The 19,588-nt window shown below is 38.4% G+C and overlaps 1 protein-coding gene across 11 annotated transcripts in view; it reads left to right on the top strand.

Moving 5' to 3' along the window:
- efl1 (elongation factor like GTPase 1) overlaps positions 1-19,588 on the top strand; it is a 154,576-nt gene that overhangs the window by 18,999 nt on the left and 115,989 nt on the right. For all 11 annotated transcript variants that reach the window (XM_053635532.1, XM_053635530.1, XM_053635535.1 and 8 more), the window contains 4 exons: positions 2,264-2,343; positions 4,471-4,607; positions 5,970-6,092; positions 10,076-10,175. In XM_053635532.1, the coding sequence (XP_053491507.1) occupies positions 2,264-2,343; positions 4,471-4,607; positions 5,970-6,092; positions 10,076-10,175 (440 nt within the window). The remainder of the gene's footprint in view (positions 1-2,263; positions 2,344-4,470; positions 4,608-5,969; positions 6,093-10,075; positions 10,176-19,588) is intronic.

Raw genomic sequence — 19,588 nt, forward strand, 5'->3', positions numbered from 1 at the left:
AGAGAGTCGTATGGAGGACGCACCACATAAACCGATTAGATTCAATTCAACTTTATTGTCATTGTGCAGACTACTGTGCAAGTACATAGCCAGTGAAATGCAGGAAACATGTATGTTGATTTCCATGATCTGTAAGCCGTAATCATCAAGATTAAAACGGGAAAAGGCTTGATGTGTAATGAATCTAGAATATATGAAAGTTCCACTTTTTGAATTAAATTACGGCAAAAAAATACCAAACTTTTCCATGACATTCAAAATTTTTGAGATGCACCTGTATAATCATTGGTATGGTGAAAATTCTGTGTGATGTTTTAGTATTTTAGAAGGAATCTCCAGTGTCCGCTGCAACATGGGAAAGTCTTCCAGACTTGGGTTTGTGGTTTTCTGAGTAACATGACAAGTTGCATTTTTTTTTAAACGTTGTATTAATTTTGAATAAATGTAGGTGATAAGGAAATGACTGGCCTTAAGAGCGATCCTTATTACAAGTTTAAACTACTTTCTTAAATTCCTGCAATCCGGATAAGTGAGTGAGTCTTTATTCGATGATTTGTGAACACACACAGAACAGAATGATCTCCAAGACTAATCAGTCTGCTGTCATTTTCTCCCAGACCAATCGATCAGTGTGATCATTCTGCTCTGACGGACACATGTCGTTTTCTCTGTCATTATGCTGATAGAGTGTATGACCTCTAGAGAGCACATTGATTCTAAGCACTTTGGCAGCTGTTTTAAGGCATTTTGTCTCCAGACAGCAAGGGACTCTGACCTTATTGAGCCTCAGAAAGCCAAATTTAAAGCTGAATTTGCATTATAGAACTGCAGCAGTTGGAGGAGGGTTTACAGAGGAAATGCCTTGTTGATGAGCAAGGTCAGAGGTGGATGAGCAGGCTGGTTCGAGCTTACAGGAAGCTTACAGTGACTCAGTCACTCTTTACAACTGTGGTGAGCAGAAAAGCATCTCAGAACACACAAGACATGAGTTCCGCAATGTGTTCCACTTTACAGAACAAAAATCTGATGCCATAGTGGGCACAGGCTCATCCAAACTGGACAGTTTGAAAAATTGCAGAATGACCAGGCCATATTTTTTTTCTGTTTTGAGGGAAAGGCAGTAAAATTATTTTACATGAAAATGGTGTTACAAATAGAAGCACTGACTGTTAGCAAGCTCTGACACCTATGACTCCTTGCATTGGGGGTACAGTGGCTTAGGGGTTAGCAAGGTCACCTCAGACCTCTGGGGTTGGGGGTTTGAATGCCCTATATGTGCTATATGAGTTTCCTCCGCGTACTCTGGTTTCCTCCCTCACTCCAAAGACATGCGTTGTAGGCTGATTGGTATATCCAAATTGTCCATAGTGTGTGAATGGGAGTTTGAGTGGGTGTGTGATTGTGCCCTGCAATGGGTTGGCAGCCCGTCCAGGGTGTCCCCCGCCTTGTCCCCTAAGTTCCCTGGGATAGGCTTCGGGCTCCCCGCAACCCTGTGTAGGATACGCAATAAGGAAAATGGATGGATATTTAACCCATTCATTATTTATGACTGGATTATATTCTTGGATTATGTGGAACATCTGACAAACAATTATTGTGAATTAACAGTTACTATAGAAATGATGCCATTAGAATAAGTGCATGTTAAATATAATGTAAAATATTATAAAAGTAAGGCATTGAGTTACAGCTGGCACTGCTGTTATAGAAAATGGATCAACAGCTTCTCTCCTATCAGTTTAGTGAATTTAACAGCATTGTGGTAAACACTATTATAAATCCTAATTGCAGCAAATTTATTTCAATGCACAATTATGCTATTTAAGTTTGTATAAACAGGTGTGTAACACCATTGGATACTAATTAACAAGCAGAGCTGTTCATCCAGTTTCTCAAATTTGGCCATTTTCTTAATTTTTTTTTTAGCTGTGGTCACTTGAAGGTCTTGTGGTCAGAAAAATCAAGTAGGAACATTTAGTTTTGTTTGAAATGCAGCAGTATTAGCAGCACACATGGCTTAACATTTGAATGAAATTTGTAGTGTCACAATAATTAAGTTTTTTTTTTTTTGGATGATCTTGCAGCATATAAATGGATGTCTCTGATCTCTTTAATTGACGCATGCTTTAATACACATCAGCCGAGAAATGGATGAAATAGAGAGGTGGCTGATTCAGACTTATTGACAATTTGTCGGATGCCGTTGCTTGGCCTCAGGTGATGATCTGGTGATGTTTGTGCCTTTCTGTCTCTTTCCCTCCAGGCTAAAGGAAAAAAGCCGCTTTTTGTCCAGCTGGTCCTGGACAATATCTGGAGTTTATATGATGCCGTGGTCATCAGAAGGTAACAAGCCAAAACCCAGTATTTTATTAAATCTGCAAACCTCAAATGAGGTGTTTATGTATTTACTTTAAGCTCATCAACTTGCTGAAAATCTTCAGTTATGCAATTCTTTATCTTTCTTTTTCTTACATGCAATCCGAACCAAGTATGCACGTGATTAGAGACGTCAGACGTTAGAGAGAGAGAGATAGCTTGTCCTACTACTTCAATTATTTAATTATTAATTATTTTTTATTCATTTTTATTTATCTATGTGTCTATCTTGAATTATATATATATATATATATATATATATATATATATATATATATATATATATATATATAGTATACATTTTGTAGTAATTTTCACAATTTAAATGAACAAAAAAACAAATCAGCCACATGGAACAAGTAAGTACACCCCTACATTTATCACATCTTCAGAACCATAAAATTAGAATCAGGTGTTCAAGATTGGGTGCCAGTTATTGGAGCCTGCTTAGGGAGTGCAGGTGGACCCTGTCGTATTTATACCTCTCACATATCTAGTGTCTGGTGTTCCCTTTGTTATTGAGGTGTGTGGTGTCATCATGCCAAGATCTAAAGAGTTCTATAAGGCCTTCAGAAAATAAAGGTTGTGGTTGCCTATGAGTCTGGCAAGGGATTTAAAAAGATCTCCAAATTATTTTAAATACATCATTTCACTGTAAGGAAAATAATCTACAAGTGGCACAGATTTCAAATGACTGCCAATTTGTCTAGGACTGGCCGTTCCAGCAAATTCAGCCCAAGAGCAGACCGTCTGATGCAAAAAGAAGTCTCCAAGAACCCCAAAATTTCATAAAAGGATCTGTTAGTTAGTCCTGCAACTGTTGGTGTCAAAGTAAGTGCTTCTACAATCAGAAAATAAATTTGACCTGCATGGGAGGCATGCCAGGAAAAAGGCTTTCTAAGACTACAGTTTGCCAAAGACCAGGACTTTTGGAATAATGTGCTCTGGACAGACGAATCAAATATAGAGTTGTTTTTCTGCAGTAACAGCAGACGTGTTTGCCACAGACCAAAGACAGCTTTTCAAGCACCTCGTACCACCTGTGAAGCATAGTGGTGGAAATGTTATGGTTTGGGGTTGCTTCACTTCCTCAGGGACTGGACAGATTGCATTCATTGATTCAACTATGAATTCTGCATAATATCAAAGAGTGCTTGAAGATAATGTAAGATCATCTGTCCTAAAGTTGAAGTTGAACCAAAAGTTGACCTTTCAACAGGATAATGATGCTAAGCACACTAGCAAATCCACCAAGGAATGGATCAAAAAGAAGAAATGGAGGGTTATGGGATGGCCTAGTCAGAGCCCAGATTTGAATCCCATTGAAATGTTGTGGAGGGATTTGAAACAGGCAGTACATGCAAGAAAACCCTCAAACATCTTCCAACTGAAAGAATATTGCATGCAAGAGCGGTCAAAAATTCCATCAAGCCTGGTGGACAATACTAGCTAAAGGGGGCAATACTATCTACGCAATACTAGGCCAAGGGTATACTTACTTTTTCCACAAACGAATATCACATCTGTTGATATTTCTGTTGAATAAATGATTGAAAAGCTAATTTTTCTTGTGGTTTTGTTCAAGTATATCAACTTTATTGATAGGCCCTGTTTCAAAGATGATCAAATGTTTGCTTGTACAAATATGTCAAAAAAGCCAACAATTTCCATGGGGTGTACTTATTTTTTCACATGTATATGTGTGTGCATCTGTAACATATATTCTAGTGTCTACAGTTAGGACATCAGTAAGCCTAACATCAGTATGCCAAATGTTCTGCAAATATAAAAATTATATTTATTATATTTATATTTATTGTATTTTTAAAAACTTTCTTTTTCTGCTTCCCCCTCATCTTATTATGTATATTTTTGTATTGCACTGCTGTAGAGTACCTGACCCTCACAACTTGCCCTGACATTTTGTGCACATGACAAATAAATTTGAAACTCTGGCTGTTAGGATAATAATGAATTATTTGGTGGGGTATAAATGTCACTGCATAGTTTGTCTTTTGACTGAATGTTAATTGCTGTTAATATTTGCCAATCCCGGCAGTAACCATTACTTCTGTAAATACTATTTTACCATAGAGACAAAGAGAAGGTGGAGAAGATGGTGACCTCATTGGGGTTAAAGGTCATGGCCCGTGACCTTCGTCACTCTGACCCAAAAGTTCTACTGAGCGCCATCTGCAGTCAGTGGTTGCCTCTGTCTCGAGCGGTACTCTGTATCCTTTTCCATAGCACCATCACAGCTAACTGTCTTTATTCCATCATTAATAATCTTTTGAATGAAAGAAAGAAAAGACAACGAAAGGGAGGAAAAAGAAAAGAAGGAAAGTGAAGGAAAGAAAGAAAGAGAAACCGATTTGGATTAAAAAAAAAGCAAGAAAACAAAGGATGAAAGAATTTGGGGTTTGAAAGAAATTAAGAAAAAATAAAGTTAAAAAACAAACATTAAAAAAGGAAGAAAGAAATTTACAAATAAAGAATGTTGAAAGAAAGGTTAAAAGGAAGAAAGAAAATTACAGATTAGAAGTACTTAGAGCAAGTAGAGACTTGTGGACTATTGCTTCGTGGTTCTACAACAGTAAAAGAAACTGTAAATGGCTAAAAAGTATTAAGGTGCACCTATTATGGTTTTTCCAATATTACCTTTCATGTAGTGTGTTATAGAGCTGTTTGTGAATGTAAAAAAGTCTAAAAGGTTTAAAAAATAAAAGTGCACGACAGAGTTATTGACTCCCAAAAGAAGGAACCGATTCTGAACAGCTGAAACGAGTCGTTAGTAATTCCAGACATACTTCCTGTTCAAACCTATGTAGGTTTGTAACCAAAAGCCCCACCTCTGGTCTTCATTGGGTGCTCGCGAACAGACGGAGCTGAAACTCGTTATGGTAGTGGGCGTTTCCTTTTCAACACACGCTGACAGCGGTAGACCAATCACAACAGAATGGGAAATCTGACCAATCAGAGCAGAGTATGCTCTCTGAAAGGAGGAGTTTAGAATGAATCCTGTAGAACTGATCATTTAACGAGTCGTTTGTGACTCTGGGGGGAAAAAGGTAATGCTGCAGTTTTAAATTATGAGCATGTTAAAGTGTGTTTTGACCTTGGGTGCATGTAAATCTATTGTACGAGACATTTAAAACAAAATTAGGCACGTTTCAAAACCATAAAAGGTGCACTTTAAATATCATACTTTAATAAATAAAGTGTTCGCTTTGGAAAATTGCTGCAGGAGTAGAGGAATAAAACACTATGGGTGCTGTTCTAGGAAACGGACGGGGTGCAAGCACTGGAATTAGGTACAGAAATGTTGAGATGACATATTAGCAGAAGTTTCTAGCGGACTGGTGAATGGTTTTTTGGTGCACCTTACAGCACCTGCCTCGACGGAGGTTCCTTCCACACGGTGTATAATTAACACCTTCACACACTGAGGGCCTACACAAGCAACAAGGGCTCTGTGCTCTACACATCACCAGCTTTACCATTCATTCCCAGCTGCACTGATAGTGGATTGTGTGTGGGTGTGTGGATGTGACTTTATAGCCGAGTGTGTATTGGTTTTTAACCACTTGGTTCAGCGATGGTGTGTGAGAAGTTGCCAGCTCCCACCGAGGTGAGCTCTGAGAAGGTGGAGAAGCTGATGAGCGTGGGCTTGCGCAGGTTCGACTCCCTGCATGAAAAAACACAGCAGCTGAAAAAAGGTGAGTGAGAGGTGATGAGGAGTACATGTGGGTCAGTTTATTCCCTGACAGATGGAGAGATGGGAGGAGGAAAAATGTGAATTTAGATTAGATAACTGAACAGTTAGTTACACAGGAAAGTGAATATTTGAAATACAGAGCACAGATAATGGCATCTATTGTAATGACAGAGGGAGAAGAAGTGACTAAGTGGGTGGCTGTTGAGTCACAGGGTGGAGATATACAAGTGAATTTACACTCTTTATAAACACTCTGTGTGTTCTATTACACAGTATACAGTAGGCCCTGATAGAAAAGAAGCAAGGAAAATAGGTAGGAAAAAAGAAAACAGCAGAAATTGAAAGAAAGAAAAATATAGGTTAAAGAAAAATATATATATGATGAAAGAAAGAAAAGCATAGAGGTAGAAAGAAAGAAAGAAAAAAACAAGTTAAAAGCACTCAAAAGAAAAAAAATGACTGGTTGGAAAGACGGAAGGATGAATGGAGGGAAAGAAGTAAAAAGGATGACCGAAAGACAGAGATTAGAAGAAAGAAAGGAAAAAGCAAAAGTTAAAAGAACTACAAAAAGAAAAGGACAGAGGTTGATAGAAAGAGAGATAAAGAAAAAAAGAGAAAATGACAGGTTAAAAGAAAGAGAGGAAAAGGTAAAAGAAAGGCACAGTTGTTTTGACTAGTTAATTCAGAATGTTGTACTTTTAAGCTAGTCTATTCTTTCTCTCCAGATCAGTCCCTCTCTCTAATTGATACAAGAGAATAATAACTGAGTAATAATTGAGTAATAACTGAGTAGTAACGGAGTAATAGGTGTATGTGATACTCCTTCCTGTGTGTGGTTAAACTGACTCGTCCTCACTGAGCTTTAACTCATCCTCACAGTTACAAAAGCTAATGTTCCTGTTCATGTTCCTGTTTCAATGTGCATGTTCTTAACAAAGACCTTGCAAACATTATTATAAAAGAGGAATCATTAGCAAAATTTAATCTGCATGCAAATGAAATGCAGATTTTTCTGTGACCTTCACTTACCTAATTGTCTAATGTGGATCTTTTATCATACAATGTTGCTGAAAATACTAACTTTTTTCTTCTTCAAAAATAAGATTTAAACAACGCCTAAAATTTCTTTAAGTTTGTAGTACTTTTTGTGTGCAGCAAAAATCTGAAGAGCAGAAATTTGTACATCCCTTATAACTGTGGTTCAGAATGATGTTGAGTGTGGGAAAGACAGTCTGCAATCGCAGAAATTAACGCAAAATCAGGGAAACTCCAGTATTTGGAGGAGCTTTCAATTTTTCTAAATTAACGTAGTTTTTCCACAGATTTGGGCCAAGACACGTCACGTGAAGTCATTATGACGCGTATTCAGCTAAAGCCCTCTTCGATTCACGTGTGTCGATCATGAGTACAGCTAAAAGAACTGAATGTACAAAAACATTTACCAGCAAACATCACTGTGAAAGACAATTTCATGCACTTGCAATTTCACCAACTCATGTAGTTTTCCACAAAAAAAAAAAAAATAGAAATCAAGCCTTTTTGGCCACAACAATAAAAAAAAACTCTGTGAAATCCTGTATAGACTGGACAGAGGGGGATTGTGGGAGATTTAAATGTCGTGTCTTTATCGAGTTGTATACCTGGTACAACTAAAGCCAAAAATGCCAATCAGTGAATAGACTTTCTTTAAATGTTTTGAATGTTTTTTTCTCTCTTTCATTTAAAAAAAGAATTATTATCAGAATTAGATGCATGAAAGCTATTTATTCTGAACAGCCTTTATTGCTCATGCTCTTATTTTTCATGTTGTGTCTTTACCAGTGGCTCCTCGCAAAGGCTTTTTTGTTTTAGAGCTGCACTAATCACTCATGGTGTGAATGTGAGTCTGATGTAAAGACAAGCTTAGTTTCCCCTAGCTCTGATTTCCCCAAACAGTAATATTGCCTGATCAGAGGAGCCTGGATGCTGCATTTACCTTTACCATTTTTTATTTTTATACCCTGGACTGATCATTTGTATGAAAGTTCAGCAACACACCTGAATGTTTTTGCACTGTCTGAATAATTTGCCATGTGTGCCTGTGCAGCTTGTGCGCTGTGCAGTATAAAGAAATCCCCTCAGTGATTAGACTCTAGGCCCTGGGCTTTTATCAGCTCTGTGCCAGTGACCCCCTGTCATGTTCTTCTTTTATGAAGACTTTTATATTCCTGTCAAGCGTGTTATTTTGGAAGGCATCAGCGCCACTGCCATGTCTCAGTAAAAGGCCTTTGGTGGATGAAAAGTTAAATGATAGTGGCATGTGCTTCTAGAGTGTTTATCTAAGTGAGGAAGAGATGCAGGGTGCCAAAAGAAACCTGACAACATTTCTAAATACAGGTACTGTCACTTCCATGTAGCTGTAAATTGGTGCTGCACTTTGAATAGGTCTGTAATTTTGCTCATTTAGTGTCTAAAAGACTGAGGTTTTAAGTAAAAAGTAAATGGAAAAAAAGATTCCCTTTGTAATGGGTGGAAAAAAGAGAGCTGGCTTGGTATCGAATTGTAAGATTAGTTGAATTTAACTGAATTGGTTTAAATCAGATTTACTACTAATATTACCACCACCACTTCTACTACAACTACTATATTACTGCTACCACCACCACTACCACTATTACAACTACTACTGCTACTATTACTATTACTATCACGACTACTACTAATATTACTACTACTATCATCACTACTACCGCCACCACTTATACTACTACCACCACCTCCACTACTACTATTACTACTACTACTGCTGCTGCTACCACTACTACTACACGTACTACTATTACTACCACCACCACTACCGCTAGTGATACCACCACCACTACTAGTACTATTACTACTATTACTATCACCACTACTACCGACACCACTTATACTACTACCAGTACTACCACTACAACTACAAATATTACTACTGCTACTACTATTACTATCACCACTACTACTACCACCACCACCACAATCACCACCACTATTACTACTAGTACTACTGCTGCTACTACTGCTACAACTACTACTACCACTTCTACAATTCATACCACCACTACTACTACTGATACTACTAATGCTACTACTACTGATATTACTAATGCTACTACTACTGCTACAACTACTACTACCACTTCTACAATTCATACCACCACTACTACTACTGATACTACTAACGCTACTACAACTACTACCACTACTACTACTACTAAATATGTTGTTCTTTCGGCTGCTCCTGTTAGGGTTCACCAAAGTGGATCACCTTCGATTGTCTGCATATTGATTTGGCAAAGGTTATATGCTGGATGCCCTTCCTGATGCAATCCTCCCCATTTATCTGGGCTTGGGACTGGCACTGAGGGTATACTAAATGGCACACTAGCCTGTGCACCCCCAATGGCTGTGGTTGGTGCAAGGATTGATGCTCAAATCCACAATCCTGGGATTGGGCACTAAAAATTAATAAATAAATTAAAAAATGCAATTATTATGCAAGCCTTCTCTCATAACAACTTTACAAAGAACACAATAATAGTAATGATAATAATAATAATAATAATAATAATAATAAATATAGCTGCAAGCAGCAGTTAAGGGGCCAAGCACAAAAGAGGCTAAATGAGGAGCTAAACAAGCGTGGCAGGGAGCATCAAGACCAGCTATAAAAAAGAGCGATTTTAGACATTTCTATATGATTTTAATCAAAATGGTTGAAAACTAATAAATACAATCAATTGTTATATGATTTAATTGCTTATCATGTTTGACCTATAGGTGGCGCTGTCACCAAATTGATCTGGTGTGGTCAGGGTGGGGTGTAAATGCCACACACAAAGTTTGGTGTGAATGTGCCAAAGTGTTGCAGAGATACAGCCTCAGATTCAGTTTGGTATCATGCCATCATATTTGTTGATTAGATGCACAATGTCTGAGTTGTAAAACCTCGCCTTTTCATTGCAGCGTTCTTGGAGTGTGCAAGTGAAGAATCGGCACCGGTCATCGTGTTCGTGTCGAAGATGTTTGCTGTGGACTCAAAGGCCCTGCCGCAGAACAAACAGAGGTGTGTAGTCACCCACTTCTACTTTGTGTGCATGTGTTTGTGTGTTAGTGTATACATATTTGATGAGCAAAAATAGGATCTCTATTGCAGGTCGTGTGTGTGTGTGTGTGTGTGTGTATGTTTGTGTGTGAGAGAGACAGCAAAAGGGTAAGAGAAGTGTAGGACTGGGCGATAAAACGGTATCGGTATTTCTCGACAGTATACCTTTATTGGTAACAGTAGAAAAAAATGTTTGGTATAACGCTCGATAAAATGTAAACAGACATGAAGTTTGGTTACATGAACAACCCTCAAGCGTGCACCATCCCTGGATCATAAACAGCCTATTATATACCTTGATAAAGGAGTGTGCTACAAGTGACAAGCAAAAGCTAATAACAAATTGCGTATCTATGGGGTTCGGTTGCGCCATCGCCATGTGACATCGGAACACACGAACACATGCGGAAATGAGTTCAGCGCCTGCCGAGGAGATTTTGAATAAAAATTTCAGCTCATCAGGGTGGCAGTTGTTTGATTTCTTTTCATCTGACCAACATCAGAACACCGTTGTGTGTAAGCTTTGCCAAAAAAAAAACGTTGTGGCCAAGTACAGAGAAACAAGGTGTGAGAGGCTTGTAGTACGCATGTACTCTGCACATGTACAGTGCGTGCAATTTTTTTTTACTCTTTCCCCACTGGATAAAATTTCAAAGTGGCACCTGATCATAGTCAGGTGCATGCAGGAGCACAGGGGCTTAAATAATAGATCTGAACATGTGTGTGTGTCTGTGTGTCTGAGCCTGTGGATTCAACAAACTTGATTTAATGAAGCTTGGCCAAACAACAATCTAGCAAATGATCAATACTGCAGCAATTGCGCTTTGAATGTGTTTGTGTGAAAAACCCTCGAGTGAATGCAAAACACCTGCAGCAAGACTTGGTGGCAACAGGCACTGAGGTTTCAGTGAGCACAGTAAGGCGCGTACTAAACGCAGAAGGTTTCCATGCCAGAACTCCAAGAAGTACACCACTACTGACCCAAAAGCACAAGAAAAGTCGGCTCAAGTCATATAAATAAGCCACAGACGTTTTGGGATTCTGTTCTGTGGAGCAGTGAAACGAAACTGGAACTTTTCAGCATGATGGATCAGCAGTATGTCTGGAGGAAGAAGAATGAAGAAACACTCTATCCACAGTCAAGCATGGTGGTGGCTCGGTGATGCTCTGGGGCTGCTTTGCATCCTCTGGCACTGGAAACCTGCAGCGTGTGGAAACCAAGATGGATTCATTGAAGTATCAGGAAATTCTAAGAGAAAATATAGAATCATGCCATCTGTGAGGAAGCTGAAGCTTGGGTGTCATAGGACCTTCCAACAGGACAAGCATACCTCAAGTTCCACCAAGGCTTAGTTGCAGAACTAACCCAAACCCTAAGTCCTGGAAGATTCTGCAGGCCCATCACAGTCACCTGACTTGAACCCTATAGAAAATCTCTGGTGAGATTTGAAGAAGGCGGTTGTAGCACGCAAACCCAAGAATATTACTGAACTGGAGGCCATTGCTCATGAGGAATGGGTTAAGATTCCTCAGGAACGCTGCCAAAAGCTGGTGCCTGGCTAGGCATCTCATTTGCAGTAGGTCATAACAGTAAAAGGGTGCTCTACTAAGTACTAAAATTGCTTGAAGGGGTTGAATAATTTTGAAACTGGAGAAATCATTATAAATTGCATTTTCAGTTGAATTTGAGGAAACCATTTGAAGCATTCGTTGTGTTGAACTATTTCAATTGCTTTTGTTTGATTTGTTCATTGCAAACAGCTGAAAGTCTGTACATTTTGACAATAAACCTGATTTGTAATGGGGGTTGAATAATTTTCCTTGCTACTATATATACTGTAGAGGTGTGTTTCTGAATCAGTGGCTGAATCAGTGTATTCCCATAAGTGACAGTCCACTCTGATCATGATCTCAGCATGTCTCGTCCTGCTTTGACCTTCGGCTGTCCTTTTGTTTGACTGACTGTGTATACACCCCCGTAAGACATGGGCACCTATTCATTTCCCGTATTAGTTCACCACACTGAGCTGTGATTTCAGTGACAAGTTGAATTTAGATCATCTCCATTTTATGCAAATCCACATGACTGGCTCCAGTAAATTCTTAGGACCAGTATGTTCTCTGTTCTCCAACTTCACTTCCTGTCTGTGTTTAGTTCTCTTATAACCATGCTCTCATCTTTACCTGGGTTTCATTACTATATTAAGAAATGCTGAAGAATGATCAGAATATTACTTGAGTTACAATGCTGTGAAAAAGACAATAATCCAAAGCATAGGAGTAAGTCCTAGTCCTAGAAATAAGTGAAAGACTGATCTCCTGTTATCAGAAGTGTTTGGTTGCAGTTATTGCTGCTAAAGGTGGCACAACCAGATTTTAAGTTTAAGGGGTCAATTAGTATTTCACATTGGTGGTAGGTGTTGGACAGCTTGTTTTTCTTTAATAAATAAATAAAAACTGTATTATGTGTTTACTCAGGTTGCCTTTGTTTTATGTTGTGTTCCGTTTGAAGATCTAAAACTATTTAATATGAGATATACACAAAAAAAGAAATCAGGATGGGGCAAATACTTTTTCACAGCACTGTATGTCATGAGGCCAACAGTGTGGTGTAATGTAAAGCGTTTCCATACTGTAAGGTGCTCCGCCATTTCCATTTACTTTAAGTGAAGTGACTTACCATGCACCACAGCATGCTTTACACCACAGTGCATCTAACTGATAATGAAATTCATTGCTAACCATTTTTATTATTGAATTTTGTCAATTAGTTGTTTTGTACGTTGTATGCCAGCTACATCCAACAACATCTCAGATATGTCCAACATCATCAACCGCTGTGGATCATTTGGTACAGCGGGTTCTCCACTAATTGTAGGGTTGGCGGTTCAATTCCCGGCCCACATGACTCCACATGTCGAAGAGTCCTTGGGCAAGATACTGAACCCCACGTTGCTCCTGATGGCAAGCTTTGGAAGGCACCAGTGTAAACCATTTTTTTTAACCACTAAGGTTAAAAAAAAAAAAAGCGCTATATAAATGCAGAAAATTTACCATCATGGCCCAGGCACAAAATAAGATTGGCTGTACCTTTTTAATTATCTGATTGTTGTGCACTAACCAGTCCCTCAAAAATTCGGCTATTTTGCGATCGTGGAAACTAAAGCAAAATCAAACAAACTCCACACTGTTCAGAGGAGCTTGCAGTTTTTCAAAATTACTGCAGATTTTCCGCAGATTTGGGCCAAGACGTGCCATGTGACATAATCACAATACACTTTCAATCAAAGCCCTCTTCGATTCACATGCATCGAACATGAGTACAGCTAAAAGGTCTCGCAGCAAAATACAGAAATTTCTACTCCGTACATCCAGCAGCTTTAAGTAATTCCAAAAAAGACTCTTAAGAAATGACTACAAGAAATCCAGAGTTTATGGAACAGGCTCGTATTCTCATCCTCAGGTTTTCTTCATATTGTTGCACACCCCTGAAAGAAGCTTTTCTTTTTCTTCTTAGAAGTTGGTGACACTCTGGTTTTCTTTGTAAAGAGTATCAGAGCATCTGTGAGGCTTAGTCCCTGCAGATTCTGTTTTTCTTTCAGGCAGATGTGCATGTCACCTGCTCTTGCAGATCTGCCAGTGAGGATTTTTTAAATAGCAAAATACCTTCATTAATGATTGAGTTATGAGGAAAACTTCTTATACACTCTAACTTTATTATCCAATTTTGTTCCTAAACATATATATATATATATATATATATATATATATATATATATATATATATATATATATATATATATAATCAAAATGATTGAACTGGATTAAGAATCGGACGATGGTTCAATAAGCAGTAGCAAAAGCTTTCAGTTTATCAGAGCTTGATGCAAACGAGTGTGTGTGCACATTAGAGGTCAACCGATTGATGGGTTTTGCCGATTAATCAGCACTGTGAACGACTGCTGGAACTAACGGTTATCTGTAAAAATCCACACCGATTAGTTTTTCCCGGTTGCGTCAGTTGCAGGAGAGGCTGAGAAGGGTCTGCTGTCATCGTACAGTACGAGAGTGGCCTCTAGAGGTGAAATAAAAACTGACAAATTTTGATGTGTTATTTGAAGTGTTTTTTTTTTATTCATTTTGGATATCTCTGTTTTTATTTGCTATTTGGAATCTTACTTTTTGGTTCTGTTTGGATCTTTTTATTTACTTTAATATTTTTAGTAATTTAATTTATATTAATATTAATATATTTATTTAATTTTAAAAAGTACAGTACATTTTCATGGTTCTATCATGTAAAGGAGGTGCAGACAGAGGCAGTTCAGGTTAGGTCGTTTAATCCAAAAACAACAAGTCCAAAGGGTAATGCAAAAATCCACAACGTTAAACAGGCAAGGGTCATACGATTAGGCAAACGGGTCAAAATTGGCAAGGCAGAGAATCGAGATCAATGGAGTAAAAGTCAAAACCAGAATATCAACACTTAGTGAGGCTTGGTAATGACAGAGACAATAGCAGCTGAGCATGTACTTTGAGAAAAGACATTGTGTTCTAACAGTCTCTGTATACTGTGGAGTGAGTGTGTGTGAGATTGGTAACAGACGTGTGTGATTAAAACTCCGGAGAAGGTGAACGTGTGCGTGTGTGTGTGGGGGAAGTGTAGTCCTCTTCGGCCATGTTTGTAGTTGGTGGTGCATCCTGGGATTTACTGAGTTACTGGTTTGCTGTGATATGACAGGTACACTCAGCACTGTTTCTTTTTGAATTAAATTTCAACAATATTTTACTTTGAGTGTTATATTTTCACTCGGTATCAATTTTAAAAACTATCGGTTGACTAATCAGTACTGCCAAACTTAGTTATTGGCAGCAGTAAAATCCACCATCGGTCGACCTCCAGTGTGCATGCTGCCTTGCCTTGCGATGGACTGGCCTCTCATCCAAGGTGCGTTCCCATCCCATCCCCAGTGTTCCTGGGGTAGGCTCTGGATTCAATGTAACCCTGTGAAGGATAAAAGAGTGCATGAATGAATGAGTGAATCACCCCACCTTAAGACTCATGCTGCTTAGTAAACTGAACACGGAGTAAGTTGTCTTCTATTTTCATTGATTCTCATTCTTAACCTGTGAGCAATAAAGAGCAAAGCAGCTGCAATCAAAGTCTCAACAATACCAATGTTAAAATGATTTAAATCTATATAAACACTAATTGTTGACTCCTGGACAAGTTTTAACACAGATCTGTGTAGTCAGACTTGGGATGTAGGTAAACGTTAGAGTTGAACAGGTTAGATTAAATTCTTAAAGAAAAAAAAAACATAGGAGATGATGACACACTTGTATATAATGGCTGAAATCTTTCTCCAGTCCTACCAGCTGGAGATACTCCTCCAAGAGGCTGTTAAAAGTGATCTAAAGCCTGGGCTGTTTCCAAAACCATTATTTTTTAGTCTAAACCTGATCATTTCTTTTGTTAAGAGCTGCTCAGGAGATGAGTCTGGTTTCAGTTGTTATTGGTAGTAATAATAAGCATGTAACATCTATTTTCAAAGTCCCTGAGTGATGTGTCATAAAAAGGAAACTGAAGCATTTTGCATTCTGTTGGCCAATTTCCAAAAAACAAAAACAACAACCCAAAAATCTATTCGTTTAGAGAAGTATATAGACCGGAGCTGTCTTTCTTCTTACATGATAAATGAAGTGAATGAATTAATGGACAGTTAAGGAACCGTTTATTAGCATTGAACGAGTTCAATTCTAATAAGCGTTTTCATTTATATCTTCCTGGTGCACTTAGAATGTGAAATTATTTTTATTTCCTCTCACAAGACAGTATGCAGGATGTGTCTTAATAGAGATGATTAGAAATTAAGTTGGTTAGTTTATACTAGGTCTGCACAATATGGGATTTTATTGCTACTTATTGTAAATGCATTGTCTTATAATATATTACTACATTTAGGGATGCACTGAAATTTCGGCTGCCGAAAACTTTGGGCCGAAAATGGCATTTTCGTTTTTTGGCCGAAAATATATGCCGCTACGCCCCGCCCCTCAGTGCTCGGCGCTCAGATTTCACTCTCGATCTAGCTGATGGTTATCGTTGCATTGCAACATTACTAGATCCGCGATTTAAAGAACATTACTTTGACGCTGAGAAAAAGCAGCGTGCACGGGAAATGATGCAGGCAGAGCTGGAGGTGATGAATGCATCTGCTGAAGGATTGACGCACAGCACAGAGCAAAGTGTGCCAGAGAAACGGGTGCGTACTCTTTCTGACATGTTTGACGAGATTGTAAAGGGGAGTGCTCCCGATCCACAGCAGCGCAGCGCCAGAACAAGCACTTTCCATTGCTTGCACAGATTGCATGCAGGTATTTATCTGCCCCAAGCACCAGCACAGAGAGTGAGAGACTATTCAGTGCAGCATCTCATGTTCTTGATGAGAAGAGGAAGCGTCTCTCCTGCCAGAAAGCTGAGCAACTTTTGTTCTTGAAGAGAAACCTGACACTTTTGCTTAAACAGAAAACAGTCCAATTTGCTGTGTGTATAGCAATTACATTCAAATTCGCGTAGCCTTGCAAAACTTTGTACATCTGTTGTTTACAGTTTGAGGTTAGTTTTAGTTTTATTGCTGCTGATTTGCACAATAATCTTTAATTAATGTGGAAATATGTTTGCATAAACAGAATAGAGGCCTAGTTCATTACTGGACTGCTGTTTTGCATATCATAATAGTTTTCTAGAACTTGGCATTATTTGGATAATTGGATAAAAAAAAATCTGTTAATTTCGATTGCTACAGAACTGAATGAAAAATAATATGTTTAATATTATTTTTGTTTTGGTGTGTTAATTTCAATACAAGTGTGATCATGTTATTGGTTTGTAGTTTTTCAATTCAGATTCATTAAATTCGTGAAATGAATTAAAAATACAATTACACAAAAAGCTATTTTAAAATGGGTTTTAAAAATATACGGTTTTCATCCAAACGTATCCTGAATTTTTGGTTTCGGCCCGGAATTTTCCTCTCAGTGCATCACGAACAACATTATAAGAATTGAACGGAAGCAGGATAATTTCAAATCCTAGAAACATTCCAGTCTAGGGCACACTAGAGGGCGCTCTCAGAAAGGTCACTAACAGGACACTAGACTGTTCGCTCCCCATTTGACCTTGAATGCTGAAGCCTTCCACCGGCTTCTCGATTGCTTTATTTTATTTATTCCTGCTTTATTTATCCAGGTGAATCTCACTGAGATGAACTAGTTTGCAGGAGAACTCTCCCCCCTGCTTTTAAACATGAGAGCCTCTGCCTTATTCTAAATTGAGTGGATTTCCTATTTGTGTGTGTGAGTTAAACGGGAGTGTGTAGTCAGTAATCCACTCAGACAGAGTTTCATATCCTTTGCTTTTTAAACAGGCATATATAATTACACACAGGCACCCAGACATATCCCTCTGATGACACTTTGCTTGGTAAAGAAATCAGCTAGGCTTAGAGGTTAGCATAGAGGCATGTAGCTTTCTTTTAGAGCACAACATATACATCGGCTGAATCACAAATGGCTCTTAAATCCATATAGGTGCACTACATACGGTATGAAATAAGGGTTTCTACAGCCTTCGTAGTGCACTGTATCTTCACTATATGGGGATTTCACTTCGCCTGATATAAGATCACTACATAGGGTACATATAGGAGATTCAGCTCTTCCAATTGAACACTAATGGTCTTTACACCCTATATACGGTCGTGTGAAAAAAAAAAATATATATATATATTCACCCCAAAATAACAAAGGGAACACTGCACACTAGATGAGAAGGGTATAAATAAGACCGGTTCCACCTGCACTCCCTAAACAGGTTCTAATCACTGGCACCCAATCTTCAACACCTGATTGTAATTTTATGGATTTGAAGGTGTGATAAATGTCGGGGTGTGCTTATGTTTTCCATGTGACTGATTGAGAATTAATCAATTTTATTAATAAGCACAGTTTCAAAGATGATCCACTGTTTGCTTATCCAAATATGTCAAAAAAGCCAACAATTTCCATGTCGTGTACTTATTTTTTTCACGTGACTGTAGTGCACTGACAGTCCACTTTAGGAGCTGTTAAATTGGTCTAAATTGGTTTGGGTGATAATAATGTTTCCTGCACTACATGTCCAACTGGTAGAAAGAAAGAAGAACACACTTACATCACAGTACAGTAAAATACTTTTATTCTCAAGATGCTGGGGTCAGAGTGCAAGGTCAGCCATGATACAGCACCCCTGGAGCAGAGAGGTTTAAGGGCCTTGCTAAAGAGCATAACAGTGGCAGCTTAGCAATGCTGGAGCTTTAATCCACAACTTTGTCATCAGTAACCCAAGAGTCTTAGTACCCCAGTGCCCCAGGTAGGATTCTGTCTCTCCGCATATAAGGGCACTTCATGAAGTACTATACAAAATATATGGATAATATTATATGGTTAATACACCCTTCATGAATGAAATTTGAGATTCAGCTCCTCCCATACAAGTGCACTATATAGGATATGAAACAGTGGTTTGTACAACCTTACATAGTGCATGGTGTGGTCACTTGAGAGAGGTTTGTGATTCCACGTATCCTTTATAAGAGCTTGAAATAATGTTTGCGCTGTATATCCAATTCATTCACCTAGATTTGCAGTTCAGATTTCCTTATATAAGCATGCTATGTCAACTGTGAAATAATGGTTGGAACATCCTACATAGTGCACTCTATGCCCATTTGGGAACGCATTGTAATTTATCTCCCCACATGTAAGTGCACTATATGTCCATTATGAGCGATTTGGGATCCTACCCCTTATACAGTATGTGCTCATAAAATAATGGTTTTAAACCCTCTGTTGTGCAGGACATGTTGGACTTTGGAGCTTCCAAACATATGTGTTTGCTGCATTGGGTTTAAAATAATGGCTTATACGTGCTTAGTTGTGAGGTAGCGGCTGTATCCAGAGTTGAATTATGTGAGTGTAGTGACGAATTAATACTGAAAATGCACACAGCAGTATGCAAGCCTCAGATGTAACTCCAGACTTAAGCACTATTTGCACATATGGATTTCTGATTTTGACGAAAACAGAAGCATGTCTCGGTTACGAGTGATTCTGACCTTGGACATAAGCCCATTATTCTTGCTTGATATTGGCTCAAGTGAATAGCACTCTTAAATTGAGTGCTCCTGTCTGACAGTTTGATGGCACCATAATATGTCACACTGAAATTTATAATGTATGTTTTGGGCTGTAAATACACTCAAACACTATTGAATGCCACCTGTGGGAATAAGTACATAAATATGACACTATTGATTAATTAGTAGTATAGT

This window comes from Ictalurus furcatus, chromosome 10, assembly GCF_023375685.1.
Source record: "Ictalurus furcatus strain D&B chromosome 10, Billie_1.0, whole genome shotgun sequence".
NCBI classification, from domain to species: Eukaryota; Metazoa; Chordata; class Actinopteri; order Siluriformes; family Ictaluridae; genus Ictalurus; species Ictalurus furcatus.